At 46.7% G+C, this 21160-nt stretch overlaps 1 protein-coding gene across 2 annotated transcripts; it reads right to left on the reverse strand.

Annotated features, from left to right (window-relative positions):
* Positions 1-1599: 1599 nt before the first annotated feature.
* Positions 1600-20062, reverse strand: FSCN2 (fascin actin-bundling protein 2, retinal). Of its 2 annotated transcripts, none has more exons than XM_069063939.1 (5): positions 19240-20062; positions 8216-8372; positions 3801-3922; positions 3084-3251; positions 1600-2018 (listed from the first exon to the last, which is right to left on the reverse strand). In XM_069063939.1, exons 1-5 carry the CDS (start codon positions 20060-20062, stop codon positions 1813-1815), a joined length of 1476 nt encoding a protein of 491 aa, XP_068920040.1. In that variant the 3' UTR covers positions 1600-1812. The 2 variants fall into 2 exon arrangements, with proteins under 2 accessions (XP_068920040.1, XP_068920039.1); XM_069063938.1 differs by having other exon boundaries at positions 3084-3292; positions 3797-3922.
* Between the last annotated feature and the right edge of the window lie 1098 nt (positions 20063-21160).

Genomic DNA, 21160 nt, shown 5'->3' on the forward strand with positions numbered 1-21160 from the left:
GTGGATCACTGTACAGCTGGTTACCCTGGAGATAATCAGAGAGGCGAAGGCAAACTGGAACTCTGAGCAGACTGTGAAGGGAGGAGTTGGGAGAGACAGAACCTACCCACCCAACCCACACACAGTCAAGGCTGTCCTAGCCTCCCCACGCAAATTACCCTGCTAGATACTCACATTGCATCCATTCCACACATATTCCCAAGTGCTTTCTGGGTAAAGAGCTATCCTCAAGCTACATTGTGGAGGGCCTGGCCACAGTTTGGAGGAATGGTCCAAACACTGACTTCCATAATGGTGATGAGCTTGGTCAGATCACTTCTCTGGGCCTTGGTTGCCTCACTTGTAAAACAAGGGGGTTGGATTGGGTGACCTCTAGTTTCATGAGGGGCTGGAATCAGATAAATGATGTACACAACACACTGTGAAGTTAGTGACTGGTGCCCATGGCGGTGTTTGCATGCATGGGTGGGCACCTCAGGCCAGTCAAAGCTGGCAAGTCTTTGAGAGATGTCCCTGGATATACTGCAGCCTGTGTGATCCGCAGTAAAGTGCGAGGGATTCAGGATTCTCTAAGTGTGTCTAAGGGAGCGGATAGAGAACAGGGAAACCACGCCAGAAGTGGGTTTGCTGTCTGATAGAGGAAATTCTTCTTCCTAAGACACTCTAGAAATGTAGTTATTAGTACTAGTGCCAGCTGGTATCACAATGGGGAGACCTCAATGTGAAGCTGACATACAAAATCCCAAGGGAAAGAAGAGCCAAGGCTTTCTTTGTCCTCCCTGAGATTCCAGAGACTAGGAGCTCATTAGAAAGGGGGAGGGGAGACAAGTCTTGGCCTCTCCTGCCCTCTGAAGTTGATGGAAGGGTCCAAGGGGACCAGGCCTCAGGGTCTCTTAGCAAAGTAGGCATCAGAGAAATGAGGGCTCCAGCCAGGTGAAGGAGCAGGATAGGGAGAGAAGGGAGACATGAGAGGAGGGGGAAGGGATGGAATAAGGAAACTGGACAGGTCAGAGAGATACTTGGGCCGATGGAATGTACAAAGCTAACTTGCCTGCCCCTGGTCCTGGTTCTGGTCAAGCCCCTCTTCTCTGTAGGCTCTGTTCCTATCAGGGATTGTCCGTTTTCCTATTCCAGGAGTTCTAATAGGCTCGGTTTTCCTTGTACTCTCCTCCCTCTTCTCTTCTGATTCTAATTTCATTCTCTTCTCAGGCTGTGTCCTTTATCCTGAGTTCATCTGGATGAGCAAGGGGGATTCTGGGAGACTATAGCCCCTCAGAGCTCTCCAGACTCATCACAGAAAGTGGGGTAGAATCACTCTTAGAGGATAATGGGGCCTGTTCCTATGGGAGAGCCATCTGTGGGCAAACCTTGGCTGTGTATATATTTCCTGGGAATAGAGGAAGGGAGAAGTAATGACCTGAAACCCTGGACATTGTGACGGCGGCCATCACAGGAAGGCCAGAGCAGCCTTCCCAGAATTTGTCTGGCTTGCTTTGGAAAGACTCTCTTATTGCCTTTCAGGGAATGGGATGTGAGACATAGAGCAGGTGGACATTGAAAGTCAAGAAACCAGAGAAAACTGAGTCTCAGACAGAATTTTTATGTAGGAGATGGGGGAAGGGGGAAGTTGTGATCATGCATTGTGTGCTGTAGTCAGAAGAGGGAGGGATGGGATCCCCCCCACTCTCCCCTCCCCCCCCTTCCCCCAGGGAGACACCCAGGCTCCTTTCCTGCTTCTGCTTCTATTCCTCTTCTCTCTTCCTGCTTCTTTCCTGAGAGGCTCTGGAGGTGGTTCATCCAAGTAGACAGGAGTCAGTACTCCCAGAGGGTGGCACAAGCAAGCGAGTCTCCATCAGCCTTCAACATGCCTGATGAGGCTCCCCTTAGGTATTTGCCGTTTTTGCCTCTGATGGCCACTCGTCCCCGCTCCCGAAACTCAAAGAAGAAATCTTCTGACCTCTCGCCATCACTGCACACATTGCCATTGCTGGCTATGTACCAGAACTTACCGCCTCTGCCTGAGGGTGGAGTGGGGGGCAAGTGGGTCAGGATGGGACATATCCTAGGGGTTCCTACCCCTGCTTTTGGCCCATTTCCTCCCTTTCCCACCAGACTTTATCCTTCCTTTCCTTTCCAAGAGTCAGATTGGACTCTTCTCATTCCCTCCTCCTTCAAAGTACCTTCTTCTGAACCCTGCTGACCCCTTGGGATGGGACTGGAGCTGTCTGGGGTTAAAGTCCATGCAGGGTGACATTGAGGATGGTGAGATTTCCTGTGAACTCCTGCTGCACAGTCCTCCACTGCCCCTCTCAGTCCCATCACATTCTTCATTGTCCCTAGTGCTCAATGTAGTGGGAGTTTTTTTTTTTGGGGGGGGGCAGTATTGGTGGAGGGTTTGGGAGTGGGGGAGAAAGGTTGTGTGATTCCTTTCTGTGGCAGGAGGGGGCCACCCCCCTCCCACCAGGCCCTGACTAAATATATCACTCATAGCTGGGTCACCATGAGTGAGATTAGGTTCTATCCTCTTCTGTCTCAGCCCCAGCTCCTTTTCCCATCCTAGGTTTTATCCCTACCTCTATCTGTATCAGGGGTGGAGGCAGTAACTTTACATCAACAAAAATCCCTGAAATAGTTATGAGAAGGAAGCTAACTCCCTATTTCCTGCTATCAGTGTCGCTGGCTGGGTAAGCTTTCCTTCAGCTGGTTCTGAATTAGCCACATCTTATTTGGCTGCCCAGATGCTTATAGATAGCTCGTTCAGCCAGTGACAGGACCAACAGGTATGCCCTCTGTTTCCCATTCCTTTCCTACTGATACAACACAAGAAAAACACATGGGGTTGGGGGGAAGAGAGCAGCAATATGATTGTTATTCTCCAAGAATGCCAGAGCAAAAGTAGAAACAAGCGCAGATTCCTCAGACTGCTTCTCAGCCTTCTCCCTCAGGTTAGAATGGGGAATGGGGGTGGGGGGGACAGGGCTGGGACTGGAGGGGTAGGGAGACTCCCAGCTAACACCAAACCCCCTGAGTGGTCGCAGTCCCCATTCTGATCCCTACCCCTGCTCCCCACCCCAAGGCTGTACCTCGAATCTGGTAGGCTCCATCGCTGAAACTGATGTGGAAGACATCATAGACTGATCGATTTGTGTCAAGCAGATTGGAGTTTCGATGGTGGCAGACAAAACCATCGTTGCCCCTTAACACCAAAATGGGCCGATTGATGAGTTTGATGATAAATTCTTCATCCTCACCTGGGCCAAGGAGAGAAGGACTGCTATGGGGATGAGGATGCCTTACCTTGTACCCACCCTTTTCACTCATCTGTCCTTGTGTGTTTTGGGGAGGGGTCACCCTGTAAGCCCTCTTTGGTGAGGTTTGTGCCTTGGTGGAAGTTAGTAGTGAAGGGAAGGGGAAAGGAACAAGCCTACTATGTGCCAGGCACTATACTAAGTCCTTTACAAAGATTATCTGATTTGATACTCACAACAACCCTGGGAAGTAAGTGCTGTTATTATTCTGTATTTACAGTTGAAGAAACTGAAGAAAATTGAGGTTAAGTGACTTGCCCAGGATCACATAGCTAGTAAGTGTCTGAGGCTGGATTTGAACTCCTAACTTCAGGCCTGGCACTCTATTCACTCTACTACCTAGCTGCCTCTAGATTAATAGGTAGAGACGTTCTTCTCTCTTGCCCAACCTCTTCCCTATCATCTGTCATTGCTTGAACTTCGAACTAGCCATTGCTAGGAACTCTAAAATCTGCTTGCTTTCAGGCTCTTCCTGGCCTGGCAGGCACTCACCAATAAAGTCACTGATGGCTGCTAGATGCCCGTTCTTCTTTGTGCAGATGTAGCGCCCATTGCTTGCCTTGAGTGCTATTCGTCGGCCTCGCCACTCGATCTCAAACATGGTTTTGGCAGCACTAGGGAGGGGGAAAAGAGTGATATAATTGGTGTCATTGGGGAGAGGGGGTCTGATAACTGTTTGCCTGCCCCACCACCCACCTAGTCCTGCTTTGACTGGGGCCACCCAGAAGGTCGGCTTCATCCCAGGAAAATCAGAGCAGGTCCACCCAGGGCTAACCCAGGGGATCAAAATCACCATATCAGGTGGAGATGGGGGGATGCCTCCCTAAATCAAGGGTTCTTAACTTTGTGCCATGGTTCCCTTTGACAGTCTGGCAAAGCCTATGGATATCAAAGAATATAATTTTAAAATTCACAAAATAATATATATAGGGGTACAAAGGAAAGCAATCATGTGGAAGTATAGTTAGCAAAATAGATAAAGACCCCAGGTTAAGAACCTTTGCTCTAACCTTGAGAATGGAGCTATCCCTCCCAGATCTCTTTCCCTATTCTTCCTCCCAGATCATAGCTCTGGACTCTGGAACCAAGCCCATTTTTCTTATTTCCTTTGGTTTCAACAACCCTATCTCAAGGGGAAAGTAGAGCAGAAGGCTCTCTGTCTACCCTCACCTGTCTCAACCCCAGCCATCTACCCTTCTCTAAGCTCCTCCTACCCCTTGGAATTGCCTTTAACTGGCTCCCCAGAGTTTGTATTTCTTCCCTAGATTGAGGTACCATTTTCCCTTCTACCTCACTTTCTAGGTAATACCTTGGGCCATAGAATACTGACTCACCACTGGGTGGAGCCTATCTAGCAGAGGATTCAGAAGAAAAGGGAAAAGTGGTCATTTAGGTCACATGAATGCCATTGCTGAAGGCAATGATAAGAGTAATGTTGATGAGAGTGAGGCTAGTGGGAATGATGGTGATAATTGTAGTCGAGATGGTAGTGTAGAGTAAGATGGTGGTATATAATCGTGGTATTGACTATAGCAGTGATGGTGACAATGATGGCAGTGATAGGGTGATGTTCATTTGGAGATAATCTTGATGACTGTGATAACAGAGGTCGTGATAATAATAGGGCTGGCAGTGTTAGCAAGGAAGATGATGGTGAAGAAAATGGTGGGGGTGAGGAGGACAAAACTGGGCCCCTCTCTACAAGGCAGTTTCTACCTTCACAGCATTTCTTGAACACTTCTTTCCACTCACTCAGCTTAGTTCAGGCCCTTATTTCCTCTTACCTAGATTATTGCAAAAGCCTCCTAACTGGTCTCCCTGACTCAAGTCTCTCTCTATCCAACTCCATTCTATGCATTTAAATTAATTTTCCTTAAGCGTAGATTGGACCATGTCACTTCCCTATTCAAACAGCTCTAGGGACTTCCTATTGCCTCTAGGACAAAATATAAATTTCTCAGTCTAGTTTTTGTTGTTGGCTTTTTTTTGGGGGGGGGGGGCAAGGCAATTGGGGTTAAGTGACTTGCCCAGGGTCACACAGCTAGTAAGTGTCAAGTGGTTGAGGCCAGATTTGAATTCAGGTCCTCCAGACTCCAGGACCAGTGCTCCATCCGCTGCGCTCCCTAGCTGCATCTTAAAGGAAGAAAGGGGCTCTGTAAGGTAGAGATGAGGAAGAAAAACATACTAGGCTTGAGACACAATCAGTACAGAGGCCCAGAGATCAGAGATAATCGGATTGTTGAATGTGAGGAATAAAGAGAAGACCAATTTTTTTGGATCTCTGAGTACAGTAGGGGAATAATGTCCAATGGGACTGAAAAGGTAGACCAAGGCAAGATTTTGAAGGCTTTGAAGGCCTCAGACACTTAACTAGCCGTGTGACCCTGGACAAGTCACTTAACCCCAATTACTTAAAAAAAAGGCATGGCTGAAGTACCATTGTTTGCACCAAGTCTTTCCTAATCCTCCTGGTAGTGCCCCTCTTCCCAAACTACCTTGTGCATCTAACTGCTGTGTATGTATTTGCATTTAGTCACTTTGTGTTGTATTACATAGGCATACACATTCATATACGCCTATATGTTGTTATACATGCTTGTTACATTACATTAGAATGTAAACTCATTTTGAGTAGGGATTGTTGTCTTCTTTGTACTTGTATCCTCAGCACCTGGGACAGTACTTGGCACATAGTAGACATTTAAAACCTTGCTGATGGAATTGCTTGAGTTAGCCCTTTTTGGAGTGATCATGTAACTGATTCTCACCCTCTCCTGCTTCTCCAGGCAATCACTTCCCAATTATCACTGCTCCCCCAGAATCTTTCATCTCTCCCTAGCTACAGCTCCCTTTCCTACTGCCACCAAATATACCTAAATCTCCTTCATTCTGAAAATACACAATGGGCTCTACCACCTCCTCAAGCTATAATCCTAGGTCTCTCCTCTCTCTCTCTGTCTCTCTCTCTCCTTTCTCTCCTCTCTGTCTCTGTCTCTGTCTCTCTCCTCTCTCTGTCTGTCTTTGTCTCTGTCTCTCTCCTCTCTCTCTCTCTGTCTCTCTCTCTGTCTCTGTCTCTCCTCTCTCTCTGTCTCTCTTTCTCTCTGCCTCTCTCTCTCCTCTCTCTCTCTGTCTCTCTCCATCTCTGTCTCTGTCTCTCTCCCCTCTCTCTGTCTCTCTCCTCTCTTACTTTTGTCTGGCTTCTGACCTCACCACTCACCTGAAACTGCTTTTTTCTAAAGTTATGAATAATTTGTCACTTGCCAAATCTGATGGTACCACAAAAACATCCACACCTTCCCAGTTCTGAAAAAAATAATTGCTAGACCCTCCTCTTCAATGGCAGTGATGGTGGTGATGGGACAGTGAGGGCAGTGATAGGGTGAATCTTCCCTCCCTTCCTCAGGCTGTCTCAGCTTCTCTCAGTTTCTGACCCCATCACTACATTGAAACTTCCTCCAAAGTTACAGACTCTCTTAATTGCCAAATCTGGTGGTCCTTCCTGCATTCTTTCCCCCTTCTTGACCCCTCCGCAGCAGATGACACTGCTGAACACCTTGTCTTCCAGGATAGTTTCCTCTCTGTGTATTTTGTGATGCCGTCTTTTACTGGTCCTCCTGCCTATCTGACTGCTCCTCCTTCATCTCCTTTGCTGGATCATTATCCATTTCATCCCTCCCTTAACTGTGGCTGTACCACAAGCTTCTGTTCTGGGCCCTTCTTTCTTTATACTCTCTTATTGAATGGGCTAGTCACCTCCCATGAGTTTAATTATCATCTTTATTCAGACAATTCCCCTATCTATCTCTCCAGCCCTAGTCTCTCTCTTTGAGCTCCCATCCTACATCACAACTGTTTATTGGACATTTCAGACTGTAGTGCCTTGTAGGTGTCCCAAACTCAACATGACCAAAACAGAATTCATTATCTTCCCCCTGCCCCAAACCTACACCTCCCTATTTCTGTTGAGGGCACCATCATTCTTTGAGTCCATCCAAGTTCATAACCTGGGTGTCATTCTAGACTCCTCCTTCCATAGGTCTAACCAAAATTGTGTTTTTTGCCTCCACAGCATCTCTCCCATATGTCCCTTTCTCTCCACTAATACTGGTATCGTCCTATTTCAGAATCTCATAATCTATCACCTGGACAACAAGTCTCTTCAATCTATCCTCCACAGGCTATTTAATGGATTTTCCTAAAATGCAGGCCTGACTGTGTCACCTCTTTACTCAATTAACCCTCATTTCTTCTTATTACATCTAGGATCAAACACATTTAAAGCCCTCCACAACCTAGCTCCAATTTACCTTCTAGCCTTATTACACATGACTCACCTTCACCCACGCTATTGTCCAATTAAACTTCTGTTCCTTAGATCTCCAACCCATGTACTTCTGCCCAGTTTGTCCCTCACACCTGGAATGATCCTCACCTTTTTAAGATTCAACTCAAGCCTCATTTTCTACATCCCTCCAGCTACAAATGCCTTCCTCTCCAAAAAAAAAAAAAATTTTACCTTATATCCATTTTCTACATGTTGTCTATACATACACATATATTATACATTACACACTATATATGTATATATACACATACACATACATTTGTCTATCTACCTACTTCTCTATCCACATGGAAATATATACATATCTCCCTGATACACTGTAATCTTGGAAAGAAAAAGGTTTCATATTGACCTTTGTATCCCCAGCATCTTGCACAGTACTTGGCAAGTAGTGTTTGATGGGACTTTATTGATTGATGGTGATGGGGAGGAGGCGGTAATGGTGACAGTGATAATGTTTATATTTACAGTGAGTGTGATGGTAGTAGTAACAGTATGGTGATAATGGGTGAGTGTGATGGAGGTGGTGATGGTAAAGCCAGGAGTAGTCAGGGCTGCTCACACTTGTGTGGCAATAGACTGGATACCCCCATGAGTGACCAGGGTCCAGTAATCCCCAGTGTTGGAATGGAAAATACACTTCTTGGTCTCACGGTCAATTTGCATCTGGAATGTCTCATGGTCCAGCTCTTCATCCTGATTGGCTGAGACGTTGATCCCTGAAAAGAGGAAATGAGTTAGAAGGGAAGGAAAAGTTCAGAAGTTCTAGAGCTCCCCTGAAGGGAGGAATAAAGATGGACGAAGGGAGGTATCAAATCTTGCCCCTAGAATAGGGAATAAGATAGATCACAGAATCTCTCACAAGCGCCCCTTAATTAGTGGCATCATTCGTTGTTGTTTATAGCAGTCAATTCAGTTGTGCTGGACTCTTTGTGACCCCATGGACCATACTGTCCATGGAGTTTTCTTGGCAAAGATACTACAGCGGTTTGCCATTTTCCTTTCTAGTTCATTTTATAGATGAGGAAACTGAGACAAATGACTTTAAATGACTTGTCAAAGGCCACATGGCTAGTAAGTGTCTGAGTTTGGATTTGAACTCAGTTCTTCCTGACTCCAGACCCAGTACTCTATCCACTGAGTCACCTATCTGCCTCTTTGGTGTCATACTCAAATAGAAATAGGGTCATTACACCAGACATAAAGATCGTATTAACTTAGAAAATGACATATTAACATTATGTCCTATTATATTGTTTATTTATTTTGCTTTTTGTTTGCTTTTGGAGGCAATTGGGGTTAAGTGACTTGCCCAAGGTCACACAGCTAATACGTGTCTGAAGCTGGATTTGAACTCAGTTCCTCCTGACTCTAGGACCAGAGCTCTATCTACTATGCAGCACATAGCTGGCCCTTTTAACATTTATTTTGTTAAATATTTCCCAATCTGGTTAGTAGTACTTGGGAATGTTGCTGGCAGCATGAAGCTGGGGTGCCTGTTTGACACTTCTGCCCTTGCCCACTGGGCTACCAGCCTTTTCTTGCAGGGATCTCTAGCTGGCACAAAGTAAGCAAGTCAAGTAAGCAAGACAAAATCAGGCAAGGAGGGATATCCATTCAAATCCAGTTTGGGGGGAAATGGACTTAGTCCCCTCCCTGTGCCTGATTTCTCCTCCCTAAATAGTCCAGCCAACCCCCTTCTGTTTGCCCAAAAAATCCTCCAAATCATCACTGCTAATTGGAAGGCTAAGCTGATTGCTGTAGTTTCCATCTGCCCATCAGATGGAGTTGACGTCCCTATTTATAACTCACCCTTTAATCAGCTTGGGTTAGGCACAGCAGGGGGCTCTGTCCTTTCCAAGGCCCCAGTGGGGGAGAACTAGAGGCCTCAAGGACCTGTTAGGCCACTGAAGCCACCCCGGGGGGCCTGTCCCCATTTAGGAAAGAGTGTGGTTACCAATGCCTGAGTCCTCTGTGCACAATGGCTCCCTACCTCCCCAGTAAGACACACTAAAGGAAGGGGATCAGACTGAGGACTGAGCTAGGGCCATGATTGGGGCTTAGAGACATAACAAAGTGAGGGGCATTCATGGAAAATTGAGGGAAGGGGCCAAGCAGAACTGGAAAAGGAAGCAATCAGCTAGAGCCCCCTACCCTACCAAGATGCTCTTAGTTCCTCTTTCCCTCCCCCCAAACCCAGAGTAAACCAAACCCCAAGCTCATCATCATCCCCAAACCAGGCCCAGTTACCATGGCAACCCTGCAGCACTCAGAACCTTGGCAGATCACAGAGCCTCCTTGTACCACCTGCCTCCCACGTGGTACCCCAGTGGTTGGGGCTAACTCACACATGAGGGGAGGGGAGGGGGGGAGTGATGAAGAGGAGGCAGCTTTGACAGCTGAAAGTAAATACCAGCCCACATGTGCCAAGGAGGATGTAGCACTGCAGGGGGTGGATGGAGGGTTAGGGCCTGTTCCTCTGGTGCCCAGCTTTCCCCAGAGGTAGCCCTGGAACTCCTCTCCACTCACAGAGAGTGATCAGACAAGGTAAGAGGAGGCGCGGGATCCATGCCAGTGGCCATGACCCCTCCTCCTGCAGAGAATGCCATGTTCTCTTCCTTTAAGATCTCACTGGGGGTGGCTAGGTGGCACAGTGAATAGAGCACCAGCCCTGGAATCAGGAGGAACTGAGTTCAAATATGACCTCAGACACTTAACACAAAAACTAGCCATGTGACCTTGGGCAAGTCACTTAACCCCAAGTGCCCTGCCTTCCCCACTCCAAAAAGGAAAAAAAAAAGATCCCCTTGGTCCTGCAAGTAACTACAAGCCTAGGACTTACAGGCACCCAAAGGTCACGAGGCCTTGAAGGCAGGCCTTGTCCTTAAGGACTACCCAGGATTAGGATTTTGCCACCAAAGCAGCCTTCTCTGACTCACAGCCCCACTTCTCCCCCAGTGAAGAGCAGGCAGCGAGAGGCATAGAAGAACACTGGGTGCTCCATCATCCCAAGTGTCTGGCCAGCCTGTGAGAATGTGTCCCAATGTCATCATCTGAAAGGTGGGGACAATCCTCTTTGTGTGACTTACCTCACAGGGTTATGGTCGAGGAAAGAATTGTATAAACTGTAAAATGACATGGAAACAGAAGCTGCTATTATTATTTGTTGTTGCCGAGTCATTCCATTTGTGTCCCAATTCTCCGTGACCCCATTTTGGGGCTTTCTTGGCAAAGAGACTGGAGTGGTTTGCCATTTTCTTCTCCAGCTCTTTTTACAGATGAGGAAACTGAGGCAAACGGGGTTAAGTGACTTGCCCAGGGTCACACAGCTAGTATCTGAGGCCAGATTTGAGTCCTCCTGACTCTATCCACTGTGCCACCTAGCTTCCCTGCTATCATCATCATCATCATCAATGGAGTCCTATGGATAGTTTTGATCTCTCCCAGGGTGCCCTGGGATTGGGCACCACTCACCCAGCGATACACAGAGGAAGCAACAGAGAATGAAGGATATCCCTCAGAGGATCTGTGTGCTCCTCTGCTATCCTTGAGAGGCAGCTCCATGACGCAACGTGGAGGATCTATAGTCAGGAAGACCTGTGTCTCATCTCAGACACTCACTAGCTGTGTAACTAGGAAAATCACTTCTCTCCACCATCTGTAAAAATGGGGGTAAGAATAACACCTGCTTCCCAGTTTTGTTGTAAGGATTCTGCAGCCCTTCAAATGATACATCAGTGCTCTCTGTTGTTGCTGTTTGTTGTTAGATGAGATTAACCATGACCCCTCTGTGGGCAGTTTATGGGAGAGCATGGGCCCGAGTAGCCTGCGGTGGATAGGTGTGGCTGGGTTATGAGCTGTATCATGGGAGGGGAATGCCCACTTTGATGAACTCACGGGTCTGTTGAAGGACTGAGAATTGTGAGTCCTTCAAGGAACCTTGGAGCCCAGACCTGCTACCTGGCTTCTGTTGGGCTTGCTCATACATTTGGGAAGGGACAGAGGAAGAGGTGGCCCTCCAAATGCTGCTTATTCTGACAGAGAGGTTGCTCCACTCATTTCCCTGGAGGACTCTCAGGCCAGATTTATGCTCAATGGCTGTTCTTGGGGAGGCCACCTGCCCGGTGGATCTAAGGCAGAAGCGCTTGACCTGGGGTCCACAAATTCCCAAGTGTCACATGAATAGATTTCAGTGAGGTCTGTGAACTTTGATGGGGGAAAAAATTACATCTTTATTTACACTAACCACAGGTGGGGGCCTAATAGATAAAGCACTGAGGTTGGAGTCAGGAAGATCTGAATTCAAATCCAGCCTCAGACACTTACTAGCTGGGTGACCCTGGGCAAGTCACTTAACCTCTGTTTGCCTCAGTTTCCTCATCTGTAAAATGGCGATATAAAATAGAATCTTGGTGATCAGTGGATAGAGTACTAGGCTTGCACTCAGGAAGATCTGAGGTTAAATCCAGCCTCAGATATTTAAAATCCTAGGCCACTCATTTAGACTCTCAGTTTCCTCAACTATAAAAAGAAAGTCATGATAGCACCTACTTCCTAGGGCTATTGTGATGATCAAAGGATGTAATATTTAGAAAGCACCATGACAGGCACATAGTAGGTGCTATATATAGATATGTGTTTGATCATCATGCAAAAGGGCTAGTCAACCCAGGACTGACCAAAACAGTATCAAATCACAGAATCTGAGAGCTGGGAGGGGCAGCCGAGGGCACCAAGTCCAGCCGGTACTACGAAATGGGACCCCTGGCAATGGTCACCCAGCCCTTGGTCCACAGAGGGAGAGCCCATTACCCCTAGAGGCAGGCCACAGTGATAGCTAACAGTTACAGAGCGCTTACCATGTGCTGGGCACTGTGCTAAGAATCTCACCATTAACTATTCTCTCATTTGATCATCCCAACAACTGGGGAAGTGGATTCTATCTATGTTGTTTGGTTGTGTTCAACATTTTGTGACCTTCTTTTGCCTCAGTTTCCTCATCTGTAAAATGAGCTGGAGAAGGAAATGGTAAAACCCTCCAGCATCTCTGCTGAGAAAACCACCAAATGAGGTCAGAAAGAGTCGGACATGACCAAAAAATGACTGAATAACATCTCTTATTTATACATAGTTGTTTTCACGTTGTCTTGCCCATTAGACTAAGAACTCCTTGAGAGCATGGGCTATTCTGACACATAGTAGGTGGGCTTTTGGGGGAAGATGTCTTTTTGGAGGGGGGAAGGCAGGGCAATTGGAGTTAAGTGACTTGCCCAAGGTCACACAGCTAGTAAGTGTTAAGTGCCTGAGGTCAGATTTGGACTCAGGTCCTCCTGACTCCAGAGTCAGCCGCCCCCATAGTAGGTGCTTAATAAATGCTTGCTGACTGGCTGATGCCTAGGCTTCCATCTAATCCAATCCCTTTTGCCTCTTCCAGCTTTCTCTTCCTTTTCCCCAAAGTGCTGGACCCTGGGTCTGGGCTGGGCTGGGCTGGGCTGGGCTGGGCAGTCATAGGGTCAGAGGAGCACAGATTGAGATCTTGAAAAGAAAGTCATTGGAAACTCAGGCCCAGAGGGATGAAGCATCATATAATTAGCAAGTATCTGAGGCAGGATTTGAACCTAGGTCCTCCAAGTCTAGTACCAGAGTATCTGAGGCTAGAAAGAGTGAACAGCTTTCAAATTTGTCTTTTAAATCCCTACAGTCCTTCACTCCCCATCTCTGCTCAACCTGGGCACAGGGCCAAAGGCTGGGACTCTGACTCTGTTACTAGGAAGAGGGAGGAGTTGTAAGAATAGACTGTACAGTCCTCATATGCATGTATGCTAGTGTCCCAGAATGCTAGTGTCCACCCGACCTCAACCCCCCGGCCTCAGATTCTGGGGTGGGGGTGGAGGTGGTCACCATCCCTCATGTCTCCCTAAGGGTGTTGGGGTGCCAACTGATGAGCAAGGAAGGAAGGTGGACCTTCCTTATGGAAAGCGGATAAGAGAGGAGGTCGACTGGACTTTAGGAACAGATTTATTCTATTCTAGGGATTTCTTAACTTTTTTTTCTTAGCCAGACCCCTTTGTTAATCTGGTAAAGCCTATGGATCCCTTCTCAGATTAAAGATTTTAAAAGCATGAAACAAAATACATAAGATTTCTAAAGAAACCAGTTATATTCCAATACAGTCATCAAAATTTTTTAAAAAAAAGTTTCTGGACCCCTGTATTCACTTACTTAGTAATCATCATCATCACCATCATCATCATCATCACAGTTGACATTTATATAGCAATTTCAGTTTTGCAAAGTACATTATGAGATAGATCATTTGAGTGAGGGCTTATTTGATTTATTGATTCATTCGACAAACATTTAATTAAGCTCTTGCCTTGTACAAAGTACTGAGATGAAGCAGATTTCTCACATGCCTTCTGGCTTGAAAATTCTTTGATTCTAGAAATGGTTCCTAATTTCAAGGGAAGGAAGGCTGTTTAATAGGAAAAGCAGAGTGGACCCTTTCAGGGACCAAGCCCAGGGCCAGATACTTAATAGAGATGATAATATTTCCCTTATCTTAGTTCCAGTTTCCTCTTCTGTAAAATGATGTAGTTGCTGAAGAAGAAGAAAAGCAAAAGGTCTCCTGTGTACAAAAATACATAAAGCAGCTCTTTTGTCGTGGTAAAGAACTGGAAACCAAGGGGCTACCTACCCATCAATTTGGGAATGGCTGAAAAAATTCTGGTTCCCTGAACAAATATGGTATACGGGTATAACAGTACTGTTATGCCATAAACAATGATAAAAGGTATGGCAGCTAGGGGGTGCCATACTGCACAGAGCAATGGACCTGGAACCAGGAAGAACAGAATTAAAATCCAACCTCAGACAGTTACTGTGTGACCCTGGGTAAGTCACTTGACTACTCTCTTCCTCATATGTAACAGCATCCATCTCCTGGGGCTGTTTTGAGGATCAGATGAGATAATATTTTTATGCACTTAAAACAGTTCCTGGTACATAGTAGGTGCCATATAAATGTTAATTCCTTTCCCTTTTAAGAAAACCTGGGAAGACTTGTATTAGCTGATTTATAACTGAATTAGAACAATTATAACAACAATTTTAAAAGACAGGATCAATGCAAACATCCCAAGGACTGATAAGAAGCATACTACACACCATCTGACAGGGAAGTGATGAATTGAAGGTACAGAATGGGTCATATATTTTTGGAGATGGCCAATATGGGAATTTATTTTGCTTGATTCTATACTTCAGGTGGCTTAGTGGCACAGTGGATACAGGGTTGGGCCTGGAGTCGAGATCTGAGTTCAAATCCAGCCTCAGACACTTATTAGCTGTGTGACCCTGGGTAAGTTACTTAGCCTCTCATAACTTCAGTTTTCTCATCTATGAAATGAAGGTAGTAAGAGTATCTATCTCACAGGGTTATTGTGAATTGGCAGTTAGGTGGCACAGTGGATAGAGTGCCTGTCCTGGATTCAATAAGACATGACTTCAAGTTTGACATTACTAGCTGGGTGACCTTGGGTAAGTCATGTAATCCTGTTTGCCTCAATTTCCTTATCTGTAAAATGAGCTAGAAAAGGAAATGGCAAACCACTCCAGTATCTTTGCCAAGGAAACCTTGAATGGGGTCAGGAAGAACCAGACATGACTGAAATGACTGAACACCAAAATGCATACTTGTTACAAGGCTTTTGTTTTTCTTTTCTTTTCCAGTGGGGGGTAGTGTGGGAAGGAAAAAAATAATGAATATTTAATAATTGAAAAAAATGAGGGGTCCTGCCTAGATGAACTAGAAGGCCCTGTGATTCCTGTGCAACTTCTGGTGGGCCCTGCCCCACCTTGGGGTAGCCTGGCAACACTGTAAAGAGCCCAGGGTCACCTCTGTCATCTGGGAGACCTTGAGCAAAGGACAACATTGAAAATCAGGATAGTTGGGGTGGCTAGGTGGTACAGTGAGTAAAGCGCCAGCCCCAGAGTCAGGAGGACCCGAGTTCAGTTCCAGTCTCAGACACTTAATACCCACACACAAAAACTAGCCATGTAACCTTGGGCAAGTTACTCAACCCCCAATTGCCCTCCAAAAAGGCAAAAAAAAAAAAATTCAGGATAGTTCCATAAATTTTCCAGGAATCACAACTTTCAAATCCAGCTTTTTTTTTTTTTTGCTTTTTGGAAGGCAATTGGGGTTAAATGACTAAGTCACACGGCTAGTAAGTGTTAAGTATCTGAGGCTGCATTTGAACTCAGATCCTCCTGACTTCAGGGCCGGTGCTCAATAGAACACTGTGCCACCTAGCCGCCCCCCAAATCCAGCTTTTCATGGGCCTTTGGCATCTTACTGCGCTCCCTGGAATAGGCTCCCCTCCTCCTCCTCCTCTTCCCTCCCCTTAGATGGGGGTTCTTAAGCTGAGATCCATGAAACGACCAAAAAAATTAAGAACCTCTTCTCCAGAGATTTTTGGAGGACAAAACATACCCATTTTTCTCTTTCTACAGTTTAGGGGGCACCAAAGAGAGTCTAGGAAAATTGTATGGGACCTAGATAATGGGGGGATTGGGGGAGCTCTATTGAAGGGTTCTTCTCTACCATCTCCTCAGCTTCAGGTAAATGGTTCCATCTCTCCTCCCTCAGAACTGAAAGTTGGAGGTCCTTCTTTCTGCCTCCCTCACTAAGACCACCAAAGGAGCTTGTTTAAGGATGAGGCTGGCCTTTGACGGAATCCAGGCCCTGCCCTCTGGCTGCTCAAATACAGGGTCAAAGGGCGGCACTTGAATACCTAGATCCAGTCAAAGAGTTGCACTTGAGGACCTAGAGGACCACCTGTGGCCTTGACAGATTCCCCACCCCTAGGGAGGGAAGGATGCTCTTGGAGAGGTTGAAAGAGCCAAGGATAAGGGAGGGAGACACTGCTTTCTCCCCTCTCCCATCCTCCCCCGCTCCATAACTCCTCTCCTAGTTGGACTGTTTCTTTAGAGCCCACTCCTTCCTTTGCCCCAACTTTGACATTCCTTTCTCTGAGACATATTTTAGGTGTGGACAATGCAGGAAATTTGTTTTGCTTGACTATATACATTTGTTACAAGAGTTTAATTTTTCACTTTTTAATTTGGACAGGAGGAGGTGAACAGGAGAGAAATATTTTTTAATGTTTTTTTTTTGAGGGAGGAAAGCAAGGAAATTGGGGTTAAGTGACTTGCCCAAGGTCACACAGCTAGTAAGTGTCAAGTGTCAAATTTGAACTCAGGTCCTCCTGACTCCAGGGCTGGTGCTCTATTCACTGCACCACCTAGTTACCCCCAGAAAATACTTTAAAAAAATAAAAAAAACAACTTTTTTTAGAAAAAGTAACTCTTTTTTTCCTGTTACCTCTCTCTATATTCTCTTCCCTATACTACTCAGTCCTAGTCCTCACCAGACTCTGGGTATGTTACTTAAACTCTCTCAGATTCAGTTTGGCCATCTGTAAAATGGGGATCATAGCACCTACTTTACAGGGGTTTGTTCTTTGCAGAACTCAAAGTGCTATATAAATGCTAATAAGTGCTATAATCATGATTATTACTTCTGTTCCCCCTTTCTATTAGGCTCTTTGGAACATTCTATTGTTTAAAAGAAAGGAAGGAAAGAAAGAGAGAGAGAGAGAGAGAGAGAGAGAGAGAGAGAGAGAGAGAGAGAGGAAGCAGGAAAGGAAGAAAGAAGGAAAGGAAGAAAAGAGAAAGGGAGGAAGGAAGGAAGCTCTGTTTCATCCTATATCTTTTCCTCTCACATTCCTTTTATTTTTCTGATTCTCACTGAAACCTGGCTTTCTCATACACCTCCAGACATTCCCTCCAAGGCCAGCTGGTCCCTTTGAGGCCACTGCTCCTTCTCTCATACCCTCTGACACAGAAGGAATTGACCTTTGGTACTTTCCACTTTCTTCCTCTGCTTCTATTCAATAAACATTTATAGGCATCTACTATATGCCAGGTACTATGCTAAGCACTGGGGACACAAATAAGAAAAGAAATACAGTCCCTCCCCTCAAGGAGCTTACAGTCTAATCAGAGAAGCCAACACATAAAAGGAAGCTGAGAAGGGGAGACATGCTCTATCATCCACCCACAACCTCTTCTTTAAACTTCACTCCAGCCTATCCAAATCCTTGTTGCTGTCATCTGCGGACCTTCAGGTTACTGTCCCCTCCCTCAAAAGTTCAGGAACTGTCTCACAGTCTTCTTCTCCACCCCTAGCCCTTTCCTCTTTCAAATATCCTGGCCTTCTGGTCATTTAAGCAACTCAACTCCCATGGTTCTATCTCCAATGTGCCTTAATTAAGCACAGACAATAGTGGTGTACCTTGACCTTATCCTTCCCTTTCCTACCTTCACACTTACTTGCTTGTGCAATTACCCATGCCTGGCATGGCCACCCTCCCCAATTTCCCTTCTTCCCCATCTATCTAGAGCAGAGGTTTCCAACCATTTCTGTGTCATGGGCCCCTTTGGCAGGGTATTTGGCTCTATATCTATGGAGCCTTCTCAGAATAATGTTTTTAAATGCATAAAATAAAATAATCTGATCAAAAAGGAAACCAAAGATTAGTAAAAGTCAGGATGTAATTTCCATCCCCTCCAAGTTCACAGATTCATGGGCCTCTAATAAGATCCTTTGGTCTATAGAAGACCTTTCCTTCCTTTAAGGTCAGGCTTCTTTGAATCCTTTCCTAATCTCTCTATCTCAAGTTATCTGTCTTTCTCTGAATCTCTTAAAATTGTTCTGTTTTGACCTGTCCCTTACTTATCACCCTTTCATTTGTGCTATAGTTACCTGTTTACCAGGCTTACTAGACGATAGATTCTAGGAGAGGAAGGATGGTATGTCTGCCCCAGGTCCTCGCACATTGGATGTACATAAGGCTACCCTAACCCTCCACACCTGCAATTCACTCCCTCTTTATCTCTGCCAGAATTTCAGCATGGCTCTCTTCCTTCAAAGATCAAGCTCAGGATTCTCCTCTTCCCTGAAGTCTTCCCTGATACCCAGCTAAATGGAGGTTTCCCTAAAGCACTTCATCTGGATCCTCCCTTGACCCCATTATTTTGCCATCTAGTTAACCCTGCTTCTCTCTACCCATGCTTGCCATTGAAGGTAAACTCTTTGAGGGCCAAGGCTATGTCAAATTCAATATTTGTATCCCTAGTGTGTAGCACAATGTTAGGTGTATATATCATTAGATGCTTTAAGAATGTTTGTTGTATATAAGCACACATGAATGAATGTTTAACAAATAGCTGTTGAACACACTGAAATTCCTGAAACTAACTCTTTTTTGTGCCTGTGCTAAGTCCCACGCACTCAATAACCTTGACTTCTGCATGCTCCTTTCCCTGGTCTTGAACTTCTCGATTTCACCAAGTCTATGGAGTTTTTCAGCATCTTTCCCTGCCTCAAAGAGGTTAATGCAGTGATGAGTGGTTTTCAGCTTGGGTAGCCCCCTCCCTAGTTCTGGTCTGGACACAGTAGAGCTGCCTTGCTGGTCATAGGAGAGCCTGGAAGAAGGGGAGGAAAGGGAGTAGTAGGTTTACCTTGTCGGATGGAAACATAGCGCCCATTGGAGCCCATAAACACCACTTGGGGGTGGCTCTCCTCCAGGTCGAAGAGTTCATCCTTGCTTGGCTTGGAGCTGCGCCCAGCCTTGAGGGTCCCAGTGGGCCCCATGGGGGCCAGGTATCTGCCATCACAATCCTTGAAAGCCAACTTGCCAGCTTTGAATTCCAGAGTGTAGCGAGCCCGAGGCTCTGGCTCCCATACCAGTTTACCGTCATTGCGCAGGTAGCGACTGTCACAGGTCTTCAGACAGTATTGCTTGTTCAGGAAGATAAGAGTAATGAGGGCATCCACGCCCCAAGGAATGTTGCTGTCAGTTGCAATCTCATCCTCCTGTGGGCACAAGTGGGCATAACGCCGGCGGCTGATGCTCAACAGATTGGCCTGGGGATGGATGGCGAGGTGGACGGTCCAGAGCTCAGCAGGTGTGATCGTTGGTGAAAAGCAGGAGAGGTGGTCCTCTGAGCCTCCGAAAAATCGCCTATAGGGTTCTGACTGCAAGGCCCAGCGTCCATCTGAGTGGGTGACAATTAGGAAGCGGGCATCCCGACCCGGCTTCTCTGCCTCACAAGACACCTTCCCATCCTGATCAGCTTCCAGGTAGCGTCCTAGGTGGCTTCTGAAGAAGACAGCTGAGCTGTTGCCTTCGTCTTGCTCTAAGACCCATATCTGCTTCCTCTTAAGGCTGGAGGCTGAGGCATTTACCTTGAAGCCAAAGGTTTCAGCTGTCAGATAGCGGTCCTCTTCATTGATCAGGCCAAATTGGATCTTCAGCACCTGGTGGATCCCATTGGTTGGCATCTTTGGGGCCCCCAGGGGACCCCTTGCAACAATGGCTTATCCTGCCCCACCTGGTGTGGGTCCCCACTTTGCTCACTTTGCTCCAGACTCTCCTGTCCACCAGCAAATTCTGCTTAGCTAGTTGGAACTTAGTGTCCCTGCTGTCACAGGTCAGGGGCCACCTGCCCTGGGTGCCAATTCCTTAGCTATCACCTGGGATCCCCTCATTGAACCCCATGGGTCAGGGGTCCCCGAGGCCACCAGCTCTTCCACCTGCCTCTGAGGCACTACCAGGTCACCTCTTACATGACCAGCAGAGAAGGGGAGGGAGAGAGAGGAGTGAGGAGGATGTGCACACTTGGGAGCTGCTGCCTGGTTTAATTAGCCACAGCTAGGATTACAGCGCTCTCCCAGATCTGAATGAGGCCAGAGCCATCAGTAACCAACAGTCAGCCCCACAAAGGAAGGGGGACTCAGTGCAGAAGACAATGGCCCTTTTCTCTGTCCCACCCCCAAGAATCCCTGGCCACCAGCAGCTCTGCCCCTTCTCCCTCCCTTTCAGCCCTTTTGTCCCTTGCCCCTTCCCTCAGCCTCTCCTGGGGTCCCCTTTCCTTGGATATGCACTCCCCTAGCCTTACAGTCTAGCTCTGGTGGAAAACTTACAGTGTAACCTGATCACTGCCCATGCCTCCCTCAGCCAGCCTTCCAGATCTGTTCCCTTTCATGTCGGGATAAAATTACTTGCTTCTCTGATTCCTACTGCTGCCAGGAGTGGGTCATCTCACCCCACCTGGCCTGTTGGGCCCATAAGCTTCTTATCAATTAGTCCAACTTGTTATTGGTTTAGACCTTCTATCCTTCCTCCTGCCCCTTGCCCTCTCCATCTGTCCAGGGCATCCTCCCAGCCCTGACTCCAGCTCAGGGGATTAGGAAAGGAGAATCCATTGGTGTCCTGCCCTGGTCCCCTCAGAGGTGACATTTTGACCAGGCAGGAAATGGCCTAACTGGCCTCCCTGACCCAAGCCTGCTATCTCTTCCCAGTAGGCAGACCTTACTTTGATATGTAGGGGGAAGAGACCTGGGTCCTGCTGGTGTGGGTTACAAGAGGTCAAATACTCC

The sequence above is a fragment of the Petaurus breviceps genome, unplaced genomic scaffold (genome assembly GCF_028583685.1).
Source record: "Petaurus breviceps papuanus isolate PSGF00001 unplaced genomic scaffold, PetGlider_PUasm1.0 90617, whole genome shotgun sequence".
Classification (NCBI taxonomy): Eukaryota; Metazoa; Chordata; class Mammalia; order Diprotodontia; family Petauridae; genus Petaurus; species Petaurus breviceps.

What these genes read in the sequence shown, in the direction of transcription:
- FSCN2 (XM_069063938.1), bottom strand. Translation starts at nt 20,062, where the DNA reads ATGCCAACCAATGGGATCCACCAGGTGCTGAAGATCCAATTTGGCCTG. An exon ending in ATCAGTGACTTTATTGGTGA is followed by an intron (nt 3,293 to 3,796) that starts GTGCCTGCCAGG and finishes GTACAAGGTAAG; the next exon opens with GCATCCTCATCCCCATAGCA. An exon ending in TGGAGCCTACCAGATTCGAG is followed by an intron (nt 2,019 to 3,083) that starts GTACAGCCTTGG and finishes CTCCACCCTCAG; the next exon opens with GCAGAGGCGGTAAGTTCTGG.